The 18,276-nt window shown below is 39.4% G+C and overlaps 1 protein-coding gene across 1 annotated transcript in view; it reads left to right on the top strand.

The window, feature by feature from the left end:
- Positions 1 to 18,276, top strand: part of nrxn2b (neurexin 2b) — a 654,120-nt gene that overhangs the window by 299,249 nt on the left and 336,595 nt on the right. Inside the window, exons 7-9 of the mRNA XM_039609711.1 lie at positions 5,779 to 5,940; positions 15,123 to 15,561; positions 16,500 to 16,883. Coding sequence (XP_039465645.1) covers positions 5,779 to 5,940; positions 15,123 to 15,561; positions 16,500 to 16,883 — 985 coding nt within the window. The remainder of the gene's footprint in view (positions 1 to 5,778; positions 5,941 to 15,122; positions 15,562 to 16,499; positions 16,884 to 18,276) is intronic.

Genomic DNA, 18,276 nt, shown 5'->3' with positions numbered 1-18,276 from the left:
ATTTGACAAAAGTGATAAAGCAATTTTCAACTCAGAAATGCTGTTGTGAAATTGTAGCAGAGGCATAATGAGAACTGCAATCACGAGCATGGATGTTGTTGTTTTTTTCCTGTGCCCAATATCATGAAGGACGTGGACAGTGGTGAAAAGCTTTTTCCTGCTATTGGAACACTTTCTTTACTATACTTTGACCAGAATTTGAACATCTTCTCTCCCCTCTCAGTTTTTCCTATTCTTTAAAAAACCCTCTCGTGTATGTGGATTCCATCTGTGATTGTTTACTCCGGTCCCATTTTGTCCAACTTCCACCTCCAAACTGAGTATCCAGTGGCTGTATTCCTGCACCATGTCTGCATGATTCTATTGGCTAGAAGTGTTCACATCAGCATTCTTATAGGGTGTAAATGCTGCTGTATCCCAGCACGTGTCAGTTTGTTGTACACGTGTGTAGATGCATTTTTTTATGTTGCCTTCTTGTCTAAAACCCCGAACACTAAAAGCTCTCTTGCTTTTCCTTTTCCCATTTGTCTGGTGTCGTGATGCCCTGCGATTAAATTCACCCATTTTGCTGCATTTTGCCAGATGGTTTACGTTATATATTTCTTTTAATAGTCGACCTTTTCGTGTTGTGTCTCAATGAATTCTCCAAGCCCATCTTTCCTGTCATCTTTTTTATTTAAGTGCATGGCTTGTGCGTCACCCTGTTAGCTTGTATGGATTCATTTTGTTTCTTCTTAACCAAACAAACCCTTGTCACTTGAAATAACACATTCAGTCTAAATCTGGATCTGGTTTGAGCAATCAAATTGCAGAGGACTTTTAAAGAATCCTCACATACTTTTTTCACTATGACTAAATTGTTACTAATCTACTGTTTGGATAAAACCTTTGTTGTAACTGTACTAACAACCATTTTTGTGTCTGACTTTCCCTTACTTACAAAAGTACTAACCGATTTTGTTCACCCTCCAACCCTTTTAACTCTTTTCGGCACATAGTTTAAAACCTTGCCCCTCTCTCTTGCGCAAATGGCACTCGCCCCAAGCTTCCCAACCCTCCCCTCCATGTCTTTACTAACTTAGGAGTGTAGCTTAGTTCGTCACTTCAGGGTTTACATGTCAAAACTGCACATTAAAGTGTAAGCATTAATGTTCAAAAATAGGGCTTTCTCAATTTGCGACTAATTAGGACTTTTGACGAGCTGCCAGACACCTATGGAAACCCATCGTGTGGGTGGGAATGCATTCTTGTCTGTGTAATATACTGTTTCAACTCCAAAAGATAACACATTGTTCCTTTTTTTAAAAGACCTGTGACAGTAATCAGATGTTGTTCCAGCAAGGGTAAGTGATACATTTCTATGTAAACTTGTCCCCCTGCATGGATTAGTGTATTAAAGGAGTGATGGTACTGAAAGGAAAGCAATCTCTGACAAATGGGCATTATGAAGATTGGATGGTCAAAATAATGGCTGTTGTTGAATTTTAGGTAGAATATGAAGCAATCATGGATGACTGATACAAAGTGAAAATTTATTTTTCTTATATATGGAAACCGTACAACTTCCATACGTAACCAGTATGGTTAGGCATATTCTAATGTTCTTTTTCACTTTCATTTTTATTCTTTGGGTGAGTATTGAGTCATTGTTTCTTACTTTCCTCAAATGTAAGTAGTTAATGTGAATTTCTGTGTATGTAGATGACAACAGATTGGTGACTTGGCCTTATTTAATCACAAACTGATAGGAGACTGATTCCATCTAATTGCAATGTTACTGTCATCATGATGCATCAAAGTTACTTTGTAGACAGCTGATTGTGGCTGCATTCCTGGTACTCATCTTTGAACCATTTCAAAGTCATCAAGGTTGGAAGGTTATTGGACATAGTGGCAATACTTTTGATTGTGCCACAGTTTCCAATTACTGTTTTCCCAATTGTGACTGTAGCATTCATAGAATTAGTTAGAGTTATGGTCAATCAAAATGTCCATAGAAACCACATCTGGTTTGGAATACACTACATTTAAAGTCCTATTTAAAAAATAACCAAAAAAACCCTAGTTTGTTGGTAGATGTTGATTTATGAGGAACAAGCAGACATGAGAGAGTGGCTGAAAGCAGAGGTTAATAGCTTAAAAGAATCAAGTTCAGCAGCATGCGAGTGGGTGAAATAGATTGCTTCTCATGATTTGAACCCTAGAGCTGTGCCAATCTCTTCATAGTGTATTCAGCTGTAAACATCTTCAGTGTGTCTTTTATACCTGGGGCAATCAGTTCAGCAGAGTTTAGCAAGGTCTACTTAGTTTTCTGTATGTACAGGGCTAAACAGGTATCTGGAGAGCAGCTGGGTAAAAAACAAGAATCCAATAAAGGCTGCAGCTGGGGCTTGAGTTAAGTCTGTCTATTATGTGCTCTATGTGGTGTATGTGCTGCTTGTTGGAGGCACATGAGAAAGGACGGAAGAATGACGTTCACACAAAAAAGAACAGAGAAGAATGCTAGAAATGTGCTAATTAATCTGATGCAGTTTTATATTTGTCATCCTTCCTTCCTAGAATTTCACATTAAGCTTTGTTTCAAGAAAGAAACTGTGATCACACAATTACACCAAATAATATTCAAGCCATATGCTGTGTGCACCCAGGATGCTATTTTTTTCCCCAGGAGAAGAAATAACAGTTGTTGGCAGCATAATTTTGAAATTGATGAGAAAGTTGCATATAAAGACAAATTTTAATTGCACTATTGCAATTAAAAGTTGGTCAATTACTTTGAATGCACAAGGAGCCGCTTGTCTAAAAGATAGACTGAGAAGGAAGGACTTGGATCCAACTCTATGAGATCGATCCAGAGAGTCTAGTTTTTTTTAAGTTGATCAGTACTTATGCTTATAAGTGTTGCACACTTTGTTTAGTCAAATGTCCACATTTACATTTTTTCATTTTAATTTGAATTCAAAAACAACTCTCAGAGAGAAAAAGCAACCAGAGACTCTCTCATAGAATGGGAATATTTTACTTTGCGTTTATTCAAAGAACAGTCTGAATACATTTATAGCCCATTATTTAAGATGGGAACGCATGCGGCGTATTTCAACTAGCAACCACTGAGACCATCAAGCCCTTCCTTCCTTCCTTCCTTCCTGTGTGGCCAGTGATGCAAGGGCTTGTAATTTTGTCAAATGAATGAGTGTGTATCCTGGTTGAAACACTAACTCTTATGAATTATTACAAAGTTGTTTTTTTTTCCTTTTTCGGACAACCTTTAATGTGCTTATTTTAGTATTTCGACACATTGTCTACATGGGGCTTTTAATGTTGTTTAAGTCTAACCTCTGATCAAACAATAAATCAGTAATATAACAAGATTGCCTCAGACAGTTTATTAAATAAATCACACGTGTTTAAAGCTTTTAACATATTAAGGAGTACAATCTGGGAAGAAAGTGAGGGGAAGAGAAACAACATACACATTGCTGGGAACTCTATAGGTGTCTGGCAGCTAGTCACTGCTGTTTTCCCATTATCTGAGTAAGTTTATTGATTGACTGAGATGTGCCATCAACAATCCCAATATTATCCCAAAACTTCCATGGGCCTAGCCATAGTCAATATTAGTGTCTTTCAGCACTTTTGCCAACCCCTTTATTTTAAAAGGTTTACGGGATATTTCCCTACCCTATGACATTTCCAATCTGCTTTTTTGAAGAAATGGTAATACCATGGCTATATAGTTCAACCACAGTAGTAGGAACATGTTTGACATTGCCTATAGTAACAATTCCCCTCCCACCCATTTCTTCTCTATAGCCAGTAAAGGTCTCTCTTGTCACTTTGGGACAAATGAAGTGTTCCTGTTGAAATCCCTATCCGAGATCTCCAAAGATGACCCCAACATACCAGCACTGTGAACTGCAGATTCATCATGCCAGATACTTCTGGCCAATGTGATTCATCTTTCTCACCAAGTAGCAACAGCAGACATAAAAATGAGTTGCCCTCTTACAAAGGGAAGTACGGGAAAAAAAAGAAAAATGTCAAGGAAAACAGAAGATAAGAACTCAGCTGGGGATATAAAATCTTTGGAGTGCAGTTGCTAAGGTTTCTTTTTGGTTACAGTTGCCACAGCTATAGTTGTGGACCTGTATCTTATAATAAATTTAAGCATATTTTATGTTTTCATAGAGGATAACTGATGTTTTGGCTAACTGAATTCACTGCTTTTGAATATTGTTAAAGGACATGCTAAAGGAAAGCACCATTTCTAGATCTTACTTGACAATTAACTGACCCAAATGTAAAGCTGGAACTTGATGAAATGGTGAAATTTAGTGCTACCGGCACTTTGTAGTATGCAAAGGTAATGAAAGCCAGATGGTTGTGTGTGTGGCTCCCAACAGTGCTGCATTTGTACGTTTATGCAGAATAACAGATGTTGAATCAGAGACTGGAGTGCTTCGCTTTCGCCCAGGCCAGCTCTTTTAGGATAATTAGACCATAAATTGGTCACTAACTGCAAAAGTCTCTCCCGAATCAAACATCAGGATTTGGCAGGGTGTTTGTATATGATCATCGCTGTTGTACCAATACTAAGTACAGTCGTGATGAAATACAATTAAGTAAATGATAGATTTTAGTATTTTTCCTAAACAACTACAATTTGCTTCATTGCAATAAGTATAATGTAAAAATACAAGGGTTTTTGTGAAGACTCCTTGAAAATCTGCGGAGGAGAGATGCTTTCTTGTTTCATACTAGTATATATAAGATTTCTTATTTTCATTTACTCTTCAGGTATTGTTTGTAATGATGGGATAAGGTCAGGTGTAACATGAAAAGAGCTTTCTCACCTCATGTTTTAGGGACTAGTCTTACACTGCAGGAGTGTTCCCTACACATGCTGTTGTATTTCTTTTAATGATGTTCTATTAATAGTAAAAAAGTAGAAGAGGGAATCAGTATAAAAAAAAACTTTAAAATGATGTCAGTATATTATATCACATTAAAAAAATACAAAACTTAGTAGATCCCCAGAGATGTAAAAAAAAAATGGGGGGCATCATGTCTGCACTTCAGTTCACACATTATCTCACACCATTAGCTTGCAGCCGTGTGTTTGATTCTGGATTCCACCTGGTGCTCCTGTCGCCAATCAAAATTCAGCAAAGAATGTATAACCTTGCACAAAATATGAAACTGGAGGCAATTAAATATTAAAAAGGGAAGTCATTTTTACTGGTAGCTCTGTAAATGAAGAGTGTTACAACGTAGCTATGCCAATCATAGGGAAAGCCCAGTTGACATTTTAAACATGGTGCTTGTTTAAAGGTCAAGTTCTTGTACTTATGTAACTTTAAATTCATAGTGTGTGGTTTAGATAGCTGTTTTTAGTGTTCATGACTGAAATGTTAATTCTTGAGGCTATAGATTAGGGTCTTTGCACTGAGTTTGCTAAACCAGGTTAGTTATTCTACCACTGGTAGTGATGAGACATTTGGCACACAGTTGTTCCACTGGTTTACCTTTAGCAACTGCACTCTAGAGTGAAAGCCCTCAGTCTGACCAACACCAAAAAACCACCAACTGAGCGATACAACTTAAGGTGCAACCCAATCAAGCATTTGTGTTTAATCCAATTTCTTCCTTGTTTTTCCTCCCATTTCTCTTAATTTCTCTCCTTTCTTATTATTTTATTTTTTCTGTCTATTGCTGCTCTATATTTCTCTCTCTTTCTATCTGTTCCTTTCTGTCTCTTTTGGGACATGCCTTTGCCAGGTGACCATCTCAGTTGATGGTATTTTGACCACTACTGGTTACACCCAGGAAGATTACACTATGTTGGGCTCTGACGACTTCTTCTACATTGGAGGTAGTCCAAACACTGCAGACCTGCCTGGATCTCCAGTCAGCAACAACTTCATGGGCTGCCTGAAAGATGTAAGTGTAAAGTGCTTCATATTTAAACTCTTATGAACAAACCAATTGAAATTTGCATTTTTCTTGGTGTGTTGACCTTTGACTAGGTAGGTACGAGGTTGGTACGAGGTAGGTAAGTTTCCTTGAGGCTGCTTCACCTCTCATCCGAAAAGCTTCTTCAGTTCTAAGAGCAACTAGTGGAGAGTCCCAGATTAGGTAGAGGATTATTACGGGGTCCGTGACCTTTTTGGGGACATTCCCATAGGGTTTAAAATCTGGGACTCTCCACCAATCGCTCTTAGAAATGAGGAAGCTTCTTGGATGAGAGGTGAAACATCTTCAAGGAAAGGCCAGATGCTTTTCTTTCAAAGCTCTTCTTTGGGTGTTGGCTACCTTTTGTTCCACTGTCAAGATTATGTGCGGCATCTTGACAGAATAATGTTGACTGATAGTGTTCCATTGTGAAATCATTGACCGTTGATCATTGTCAAAATTTAGCAAAGGGCTATACCCTATGTATCAGGTACTTTCCAGATGGTATTGCATGGCAAACAGAAATCTGACAGTACTTTGCTGTGAGAGATCTCCCACACCATTGACTGAAATGTAATCCCAAACCATGACAGAACCACCATCTGTTTTGCAGATGGCTGCAGAGATCTGTTGTGCACTTTTGTACATCTTTCTTCACCTCTGTCGTGCATATTTATAGTGATTTAAACCAAAATTTAAAATGACCTGTTGCTAATAATTTTCAGACCAGTTCATCCGTACTTGAGCATTTTCTCCTTGTCTCCCTTCCTTCAGAACAGGTTGGTCACGCTTTCTATAGGACCATTTCTGATGAAGCTTTGGACATGACGTTCAGACACTGTTTGTCTGCTTTGATACTTTTTTAAACCTGCCAGTTCTTCTTTTGTCTTCTATTTCTCCAGTTTGATTAGGTAAAATGACTGGACTGAAAATGGTAGCCAATGTTCAAAGAAAAACTGAAAAAGCTTCAAAAAACCTAAAGAACGATTTTTCAAGTCTTACAAAATCTGGCTTCTCAGAAGCAAAATGTAATGAAATGAGGGGTGGCTCAAAAACCCCAGTATGGAATTAGAAGCATTTTTTATTCTTTTAGACAAAGTGAGAACAAATGACACAGTTTGTTGCATGGTATCATCACACATATTTACAGAAACACATTTGTGTTGACTGACACTTTCTCTGGAGAATCATCCGTCTGGGCAGTTATAACTCCCATATGTGAGAGTAGGAGGTGTCAGACAGAGAGCTTCCTGAATCCCTTTGAAGTCTCTCTCTTTCTAACCACACTGCAGAACACAGACAGATGACAATTTGTAGCTATACACGTCCACTCATATTTGTGGATGGATATATAGAGGACAGTTGCCTTTTAAAATTTTTATTTCAACTCAACTTTGATAAAAAATTACTTTTATTTTCACCAAGGCCTTAATTCATGGCTGAACAAGCTGTCAAGAGAACCAATCACAGCTCAAAGTGCTATGCCCTTGTAAATGTAATGACTTGTATAGAGGCAACGCAACATGGTGCCATCGCATTCCCTCATAAAACCATGCTGATTGAATAAGTAATTACTTTTGCCATCACTTTTAATGGATCGCACAGTAATCACCCTATCTCTAACTTAATTATCCCTGTAGAATTACACTTTCATTATTTGGGTTGCTATCAGAAGAATCCCTTGCGGGTCTTAAACTTCCCTAGGCATTTAACAGTCCTCTGTCTCATCAAGACAAGGCTGGATTTACAGTCAGTGTACAGACAGAGCACAAGAAAGGCAAATTGCCTAAATGTTAAAAAAAAAGATAGTGGTAAGAGCTAATAGTAAAATAAGAAATCGATATTAAAGAGCCAGTGTGACCAAACTTTTAGAAATGAAAAGTAAGAGCAGATGTTTTAAGACTTGATCATTTAATTTGTGTAATCTCCTATTTAAAGCTAAGGGAGAGAAGGTGTGACTGCAACAAAAAGTCTTTCCATTTGACTGGACTGCACAGTGGAAAAAAAGGTTAATTTGAGGGTAATTTAATGAAAACAAGAAGGTTTTTGACACAGATGACATATTGTACAAAGAAAAGGGAGCAAGGGAAGTTTTGTTACTGTAACCATCAGATATTAGTATTCATGTTTGCCTTCGTTTTTTAAAGTAGTAGCTCCTGTTTGGTTAAGCACAGCAAGAAATAACTTTCCTTCTTTTGAGAACTCTTTGGCTATTTGGATATCTGACTCCACAGTACACTTCCTGTATTTGCATCTGGGGGCTTGTGTTAGTTTTTTATGTATTTACTTTTGGACTTCTTGCCTGTACCCCCAAGCTACATTGAATCTCCAGTGTAAAACTGGAGATAGAATGAAACTCATGAGAAATTTCCCCTATGAGGATCAAGAACAGCAATTAATTTCAGTATAGTTTATTCTCAGAATTATGACTTAAAGTAATACATTTTAGACTTAATACCTGAACATCTGTTTGGTGACAGGCCAGAAAGATATATGACCCAGACGTGAACTTACTAGAAGCTTAAGCTTAGGCTGTTTTTCTAGCATTTGAGCCTTACGGTTTGTAATTTCCAGCTGAGGTCAAGCTTTTAAGACTAAACTGAGCCAGAATAGTAACCACACCCAGAAAGCTATTGAGAAAAGCTGCAATGAGAGCAACTGAGAGCACCAGGTAGAGCTGTAGCAGCTAAAGGAAAAGAAGAAAGTGAGTGGTTGGGGGTTAGGCAGTGCTTGTTCTGTGGCACAGCTCGGATTATCAGTTGTGTTATGGTCCAGGGCAAGGCTTTCATGCTGCCACCGTGGTCAAATGCCTTTGATACGCTCGGCCAGCACCCTCCAGGCAGTAGAAATCCAAAGGAACAGCGCAGCAGAAGAAGAGTAAAAAGGAATCAAAAGAGACACTGAAGCCCTATGAAGTTTTTATTTGCTCTCTGTGTATCTGCGCCTCCATGTGTTCAAAGTCACCCACATGCTATGATCATACACTGGGTGATGTGTGTTTCCTTAGGCTCCTAATCAGAGAGGTGGGGTGTGAAATCAGGTCTCTCTGCTCCTCAGCCCCCAAGTCTTGTTTCCACAGATTCCTCTCTTCTCTTCTGTATATGTCACCATCTGTCTCTCCACTGCAACCTCCACCACCCTGTGTGTCTCGCAGACAGTGACCTTGCTATCGCCCGTTTCACACCATCCTCTCCTCATGTACTCATCTTTGTCACTCTTCCTGCCTCTCTCATCAGTTCTTTCCATCTCTTTCTTCCTGCCTCCCATCTTCCCTTTCTCAGGGGCAGCTTTGTGTAATTAAGTGCACGGGAGCTCCGTTGGTACACCAACGGCTTTGCCATCCTGATGGCCAAATTAAAAATTGATTTCTTCGACTGATTCCATGTGCTGGATGAATGCTCTTGCCCTCCTCCTTGCCCTCACTTTCTTTTACGCTCTCTCATCCTGTCCTCCCAACTTCATATTGATGCTTCATGTCTTCACCTGTAGCTTCCTCTTACCTTCACCTTTGTTCCACAAAAGAATCTTTTAAAGTCACCCGTCACCCTAACTCATGTCCTGCCTGCCACAAGTCAATATTCACTGGCACTTTTCAGTTGATAGAGTACTGCTGCCTTTTTTTTTGTTTCTTTATTTAGGCAGAAGCCATTAGTGTAACATCTGGTACTTCAGAATGCTTCATAAGCTAATAAACAGTGAAAGAGACTAAAGTTTATAAATACATAAAGTCTTTAAGGTACCATTTAATTGATATCAGTACAGAAGTGATTAGTGGATGGTCTATCAACCAACTGCAGCACATGTTCAAAATCATATTTAAACCGTGCGGTGTATAGTTTCATCAAATATCCGCAACACCAAGTATCTGAAAAATGTAACAAATATTTGTTCTCCAGACCTGCAGGGTTTTGAATTTGAAGAGTTTCTCAATAACAAAACAAATCAATGGAGGGACCCTGTGGGAGGCTTTGGCCCTGCGTTAGTTGCACTGCTAGAATAAGAAAGAACAAATCACTGCCACACAAGTCAGTGAATTTTAAGGTCTGACTTGATGATCAAATCAAAATAAAGGGGAACAGTTTTAATTAGTGTAAGAACAACACGTTTCTTTTTAAACTTTGATGGCAGTGAGTTTTCAGTAAGTAGTCAGCGAAAGGCAGATGGTAGGAATAAGGATGCAACGTGAGCACAAACAGTTGTAAAGACACCTGACCCTGTCTGACTGCAGACTGTATAAGGCATTAGCTTACCTGTGAGTGATGGTATGCTTTACACACTTTAGTGCTCCCATGTAGCCCTTTGTCCTTCTGTTACCCTCTCATTTGTCTTTTGCCACCATCTTCTCCTGTTTTCCATACTGCTTAACAACACTCTCTGATAGGCTTCTACCGTCTTTAGCATTTTACAACATTGTCTTCCTCTTCAGTTTTTGTTTTTCATATGATTTGTGTCATCCAGCCTTTACCAAAGCCTGAGTTGTAGACTTAACTGGCTGAAAAGATGGCTGATCCCTCAATTAATAGACAAACTTACCAAAACTAACAAGGAGTGTTTCCAGCAAAAGAAAATAAGAGCTTTTGATTTTTACCACAGGTGTTAGTACGATAAGGATGAGTTTACAGAGCATCTGAACTTAATCAGGCATACTCAACATGTTTGCCATTCAGTACCAGCCGCCTGAACTGGCAGTTCAAAACAATTCTGCTTTTGCTGGATCACTACTGTTAGTAGTAGCTGATCTGCCACTAGGTTAAAGCCCTACATTCATTGTTGTTCTAACTAGTGACACTCGTCCTAACCACACAGAGGTTTTAATGTCATGTACACGTTGAAAGCTTGCAGTAATTTGTGGTTATGCTTGTAGTGTCCTGCCTCTGCCTAGCCAGGTTATTTGTTGGCTGGATACATTTGTATACTTTTTAAAAGCACTTCATTAGTGACTGTTAACCTCTTTGTCATATAAAATTGGAAATATATTTTATGGCATCAGTGCTATGTTTAAGGGATCATATTCAAAAATTCAGACTAAGATTCTAGGAAACAAGAAAGGAGAAAACCACAAATATAGTAGAAATCTGGCCACCCTTACTATTGTTGTTGACTCCGAAAACCTATAAAAAGAACCCTCTAAGGGACACACTAAATTCTATGTAAGTTTGAGCACATAATAGTCAATCTGGATCAAGTAATTGTAAAGTTAATACTCTTGAAAAAGTGATGGAAATGACCTGAAAATTACCCTTCAACACTCTAAGTGTTTAAAATATATGTTCAGTGTTGCAGACCTGTTTATTATTGAAAATCAGTCATTGGAGTCACTAACCTGAAAGTCATCAGCTACAAGATGTTTATGGCTGGATTTCTCACCTCATCTTGTCTTTTCAAACATGTTGTGCGATTCTTTATAACAAGCACAACACTTGGTTTGTCAAGAGGTTTGGCAGGAATGATGCAAACACAGGACTCACAGACACAAAAATAAACTAAAAAAAACCACCTTTTATTAGGTGGAACACCAAAGACCATAAACAAAGAACAAAACTCAAAATAACCACACTTCACACTCACTGACAGGAAAGCAGAACTATAGATTAACACACACTCAGACAAAGGGAAAATGGGGCTATATATACATACACGGCGCACTAAGGGCTAATCAGGGAATTAGACACAGCTGTGGAACAAGGCCCAGGTGAAACTAATTAGGATAACGACACAAGGGAAATAAAGCTATATGCAAAACATAGGTGACAAATGACTACAAACTAAAACAGGAAATGACTAAACAGGGAAAGTCAAACAACACCTGAATGGTCGAGACAAAGGAAAATCTACAAGCAGTCTCTGCAATGATGTAAACTAAAGAAAGATATGAAGATGGTAATCACAGTATTTCCTTTTTTGGATACAGAGCAGAATGCAGAAAACCTGTAAATATATCAAATAAAAATAAAGCTTTTATTTTTTTGTGCTGCTTTTCCTTTCTTGCACCTATCTTTCTCTTTTTCTAACACCTTAAGCTAGAGGAGTTTACGCCTTATTTGCTGCCAATTTTAGCATTATCATACCTAATTACCAGGACTAATCTGTGCTAATGGTGACATTATGAGGTGTACAGTACATGTGGCAGCGTGGTTAATGTTGAAGATAACCAAAGGAGGCTTAAGTTTAAGAATAACCCAGTATATCTGTGCTCTTGTTGAGCATTCAGTGCCGGTGTGTAGGTGTAGCATTTGACAGAAAGGAAGAGTGAGTGGATGAGATAGTGTGCCCGTGTGCGAGAAAAAAAATAGGTTAGATTGGAGGGCGTTTGAAAGAGATACCGTGAAAGACAATGAGGAATGACAGCAGCGGTCTGGACAAATTAGGTAGCCAAAAAAATCATGAACCACATCACAAAAGGCAAATTATACACACAAGCAAATGCAAAAACAAGCCAATGCAAATCAAAACCAAAATGTGACACAATACACACAAAATAATTCAGCATTAATAATTCTGCTCAGTAAGTTAGAAGCTTGGGTAAAAATTCTGTGAAAAACAAGAAATGATATACAATATTCTGCACATCATATTATTTAAGTTAAGCTGCAGTTTGGTAAAATCCATCAAATCCATCTAATCTACGTCAGGTTACACAGCCCCACAGCGTCTAACGTTAAATAGCTAAGCATTGCATCATGCTTGGCTAGACAGCTGAATAATTCTGCTGGTGAAATGAAGTACCCTTAACCAAAACCTTTCATGCTGTTTTTGCTGGGAACAAATTATTTCCTGTTAATGATCCACTTCTTTCAAAGATCTTGGTCCTCTGCATGGAAACTGTGTGAAGTCTGCTCACCCAGACTGGTGCATTCTTCATCAAGTCTTCTTATAGCAGCCAAAACTGTACTAACTCTCCCCAGTTTCCTAGATATTGTTTTCAAAAGTAATGCTACATAGACAGAAAACAGAAAATTGTGCACTTTTTAGATTGGCTTACAGTCAATAATGGACATATTTTGTGAAGATACCACCAGGGTAATGCTGGTTTGTTTTCTTCCTGTACATCTCTGGATTTGTTTATACTCTTTGCCTCATCTGATCTGGTCTGAAAAGGCACATCTACTGTTGCAGGATAGCCTCAGGGTCCAGAGGCAGTGCAGAAGTGTAGTTCCCTTTTGCACCAGTTATATTTTTTTTTAATCAAGTTACTGTACTGTTGTGTACCTGAACTTTGGGCCTGATTAATGAAAAAAGGAACCAGATTTAAACTTAAATTTAACTTTATGATGACTCCCAACAGTATTCATTTGTTCAGCACATCCAAACAAAGCCCACACTAATCAGGTAATTGGCAGTCCTTCATATCATTTTGCTATTGAGCCACACCTTGCTCATAACCTGCCAGGGGTGTTTCCACATTTCCCCCCAAAAAACAATTAAAACATGTAAACATTCATATATTATACTTTATATAATTAAAAATATGACCCAAACACACCCATAAATTGTGTATTTACAATTAAAACATAAAATCCTACAAATCCAATACATTTCTCCTGTTTGTTATTTATTCCTGCTGTCTTACTATTTATATCTTGTTCCAGCACAGTTGAAGTGGAGCACCCATGATTTGGTTGTACATGTACAATGAGCACCTAAAATACCCAAGCAAGTCCTTGATATAGCTTAAACTTGGTCTCTTCCAAGAAGTTGTGTCTTCTGCTGCTATAAATGAGCTATGGCTATAGATGTTATAGATGTTTGGCTATAGAAGTTTAGGACAGGGTCGTATGTCTATGCTTCCCAAAATAGAATACACTTACATAACTAGTGAATATTTTCAAGGTCTCAGTTTTTCTTAAGTTTAAGATCTTCACTTCAACTTGTCATACATGTTTTTTTTTTTTTTTACATGATTGAAGAAATGAAAGATGTATTTCATAAATGAGAAACTTAATTCTGAAGCATAGTAAAAGTTTTCTACCTTCATTTTCACTCTGACCTCTGTGCAATTGAAATTTCACTCTTTTCCTGTGTGGGAAGTAGTAGATATGAATGGAAAGTGATGACTTTTATTCCATCCTTTCATGAGAACAAGAATTGTACTCCAAACACAAAGAGCAGGTAGCTCTTTCTGTTTTTATACTCAGTGACAATTCAAATGAGAACATCTGCTGCCGGAATCAAACCCAAACCGGAACAATCTCCTTAACCTTGCAGCTTAGACAGCAGCAGAAATCAAGGATTGAAATGTAGACCAGCTTATTTTTTCCTTGTTTTATTGTCAGCAGTGTGGTAAACAGAGAGTGCGAACAGCGCACAAATGGAGAGAGCTCTGCTGATTCACAGTATTACCTTGAGGAAGGCCTCTCACAAAGCTGTGTACAGAGTGTTCAACAAATAAAAAGAAAACTAAAACTACGAAAGACAAGAATGATTTACTTTGCCTTTAGCAATTAATCCATTATGAATGCATACACGGAGGCATAGACGCAAACACTCTGAGCTCAAACAATAGAGCTGTGTTTCATCAAAGACCATTGGAGACATTTGCATTGGAGCTGTAGGGAACATTCGCTTTTTCTGGATATCCCCTGGAGCCTTTTTAATTTTTTCAATTTATTATGCATATTTACTCCATTTGTGAGCAATGGTTTTGTACAAGAAGAAAATTTTGCATCGTTTATCGAATGAACCAGAGTTCAGGAGTTTAAACACCAGTGATGAGTGTACAATACACTCTTTAAGTTGTGGGTTCACTCAACCTCAGTACTAGCAGACATCGATAAAATAGATGAATGCAGGCATTGGGCCGGTGGCTCTTCCTGTTTCCCTTAGCAAAACCTTTTCTCTGACCTAAAATTGCTGTTACGGGGTCATGTGCAGGAGATACTAAAGCAGCTTCTTTTCCGCTAATACACTGCAGTTCATGAAAAAGTCATGTACTTATTCAAGTTTTAAGTCATTTCCCCGTGCTGTTGAGATTCCCTGGAAGCCACTATAACTAATACTTGAAACTACCTGAAGCAATTAAAATACATTTGCTGGCTCTCAGTATTAACAACCATGAAAACACAGACTGTGCTGTGGAAACTGCATTTTGTTTTTTGAGTCACATGTTTTTAAATCATAGTCTGACTCCAAATGCACAATCATAACCTTTCAACCATTTGCTTTTCTTTTAGGTGGTGTACAAGAACAACGACTTTAAGCTGGAGCTGTCACGGCTGGCCATCGAGCGTGACCCGAAAATCACCCTGAATGGTGACCTGGTCTTCCGCTGTGAGGATGTAGCAGCCCTGGATCCTGTAACTTTTGAGACCCCCGAGTCCTACATCTCTCTGCCAAAGTGGAACACCAAGAAGACGGGCTCTATCTCTTTTGACTTCCGGACCACAGAGCCCAGCGGCCTTCTCTTATTCAGCCACGGACGGCCTCAGGGGCCTAAAGAGCAGAAGCCTGGTAGGGAGCTAAAGACTGATTACTTTGCCATGGAGCTTCTGGATGGGTATTTGTACCTGCTGATCGATATGGGCTCCGGAAAAACAAAGCTCAAGGCCAGCAACAAGAAGGTCAACGATGGGGAATGGTGCCATGTGGATTTCCAAAGAGAAGGAAGGAAAGGTGAGGAGTGCTTTAAAACTGGGTTAGTCACTTTTTTATGTTGCATGCTATTTAAGTGCATGTGAACCGCTCACTGGATTAGGAAGACAGAAATATAGACTCTGCACGGAAAAGGGGACAGAACTGACTTTTTCATAGTCAAATACTGTTTTGTCCTTCATGCCAATTCAATCATGTTGGAAGCAGAGTAGTGATTACATATACTAACAGTATATCTATTTTTAAAAACTGTGTGATGTCTTTAAATTCCTCTGCCTTCTGGGGGTGCAAACAGGAGCATCTGTATGCTTGAGTGTGCATTGTCTGATGAATGATCTGTAGGTGGGAAAGAACCTTGGACATTATATCTCCCCCAATTGTTGCCTTGTAATGAGGAAGTGTGTGAATGAGTGTGTGCATACATGTGTGTGTGAGTGTGTATGCACGCATGGGATCTCACTGCTGCTCCTCCTGTAATTGGCTTTTAATAGAAAATTAAGATGGAGTCGTTAATCACCGAAAGAGAGAGGGCCTTTTGTTTCACCCACTCCCTGCTGCATTCTGCTTCCCTTCTCCTCCATTTAGCCTATTATAGACACATTAGACACACACACGCATATGGATGCACACTCTACTGTCATCTATTCTTCCTGTGTCGTGTATGTCCTTCTGTCTCCGTCTGTCCCTGTTCTGTTTCCCTAAATTAGCCACCTACTGCCCCTCCCACTATTCCGCTCACTCACATTTACGTATACAGACTATACACATTTTCAGTCCTGACCATTTGAATCACTTTAGTCAAGCACTAAATACAAGATGCATGCTCAGTCATGCACAGATAAGCGGGACCTGTATGCATTCATGTAGGTGCGGTTAGGGTGATGTATCCAGGTGCCAGTAACATCAGATTAAAAAGTTAACATCTTGCTGCTTGTTTCTTCTTTCTTTCTGTATTTTAGGATCAATCTCAGTCAACAGCCGCAGCATGCCCTTCAGCTCCCCAGAGGGCAGTGAAATCCTGGACCTCGACAGTGATATGTACTTGGGCGGGCTGCCCGAATCTAAGTCAGATCTCATCCTGCCGCCAGAAGTTTGGACAGCGCTCCTTAACTACGGCTACGTAGGCTGCGTCCGTGACCTCTTCATCGACGGCAAGAGCCGGGATGTCCGTCGGCTGGCTGAGATCCAGAGTGCCCTGGGTGTCAGCAGTTTCTGCACCCGTGAACTACAGAAACGCTGCAGCAGTGCCCCCTGTGGCAACGGAGGTCTTTGCAAAGAGGGCTGGAACCGGTACATTTGTGATTGCACTGGCACCGGATACCTTGGTACCAACTGTGAGATAGGTAAGAAGGGCCAAGAGTAAAGGATTAATTATAGAATCTGAATTCACTGTATATAATTGAATACTGACTATGCTAAATATAATTGTTTTGGCTACACTCCAGAAAAGAAATGAAATGCTTTTTTATCGCATTAAAAGCAGGACAAACATATACACACAAGCAAAGATATTCCTTTATATAAGGCCCCATGCACTGCAGTAAGAATGAAAAGGAAATCATGAGAGTCCCAACACCAAACAATGAAAAGTTTCTGTTAAGTTAATGTGGAATCATTGCTGACACATAAGACAACATTCTTCCTTGTATTGTAACCAACAAGGAGCTGTATGTGCACCAAATGCCACCTGAGACTTGCTTGCATTCAGCCCACTGGCTGAAGTGCTGGGATGTTGGCAGGAGTGCGACAGAGCAGCCAGGCCTCCTGCCGCCATCTGTGTCAGTCACACACACACGAGTGGCCTTTGCACCACAGCGAGGCAGGGTGAGCTCGTCAAACAGCACCACGTCCTTCTGATTCATCCCAATTAGGTGCAGACACCTCAGCCTGCGGTTTGTCTTTGCATGTCTGAGGGGGTGAGTGAGCCATGACGGAATGGAATTTTGAGGGACAAGGAGGGTAATGAGGGAAGGAGAAATTGGATTCAAGTCAGGACAGTCAGGGTATAGGATGAAATATCCTTATTTTGAAGGGTGATAATTTTAACAATTTACTATTTGGTTCCTCGGATGACGTGTGGTTTAAGCGATGTTCTTCTGCCATCTTGTGGATTTTTGTATTATTGCAAGCATGTGTCGCAGGCACACTTTTGTAATAGCCAGCTAGATACAACTGTGTATATAGACTGAGTTCACAGATTAGCAGAATGACAGGAGAATCTGTGATATTGATTTGACAAGGACAGGGCCCTGCAGGTTGTAGTGATGGTGATTATGCAATAATGAATGGTCTCTTTTAGCTGTTCACTGTTTTGATAAAATAATGCACCGGCATCACATTTTAATACAAGTGGGACTTTTGTCAAAGTGCACACAGTGTGTTGTGTAGGATTTGTGAATCTAATGTGCTCTCTTGAAATAGCAGCATTTTAAGCGATTGCTGGCCTGTAGGAGGGATTTTTCTGCATCTTTTAACATCGTGTTTTTGTACACTCTAAAATCTAAATGCTTGAAGCACCCCGTGAAAGTGACTCATGTTAGCCTGTGGTGACACATATCGACCCACGCTCCAAGATAAGAGCACTCCTCTGGAACTGTCAATCTCCAACAGTGGTCTATTTATGGCAGGAGCAATGTTAGAGAAACTAACCACGCTTAAATGTAGTGTGAACATGAGGAACGTGTTACAGCACGGACTGAGTTTTGTTTTTCTAAGCTTGGCAAGCATCTGATGTTT

Source organism: Oreochromis aureus, linkage group 3 (assembly GCF_013358895.1).
Source record: "Oreochromis aureus strain Israel breed Guangdong linkage group 3, ZZ_aureus, whole genome shotgun sequence".
Taxonomy (NCBI): Eukaryota; Metazoa; Chordata; class Actinopteri; order Cichliformes; family Cichlidae; genus Oreochromis; species Oreochromis aureus.
Note: the sequence above shows the minus strand (reverse complement) of the source record. Positions and strands in the feature narration are given on the sequence as shown.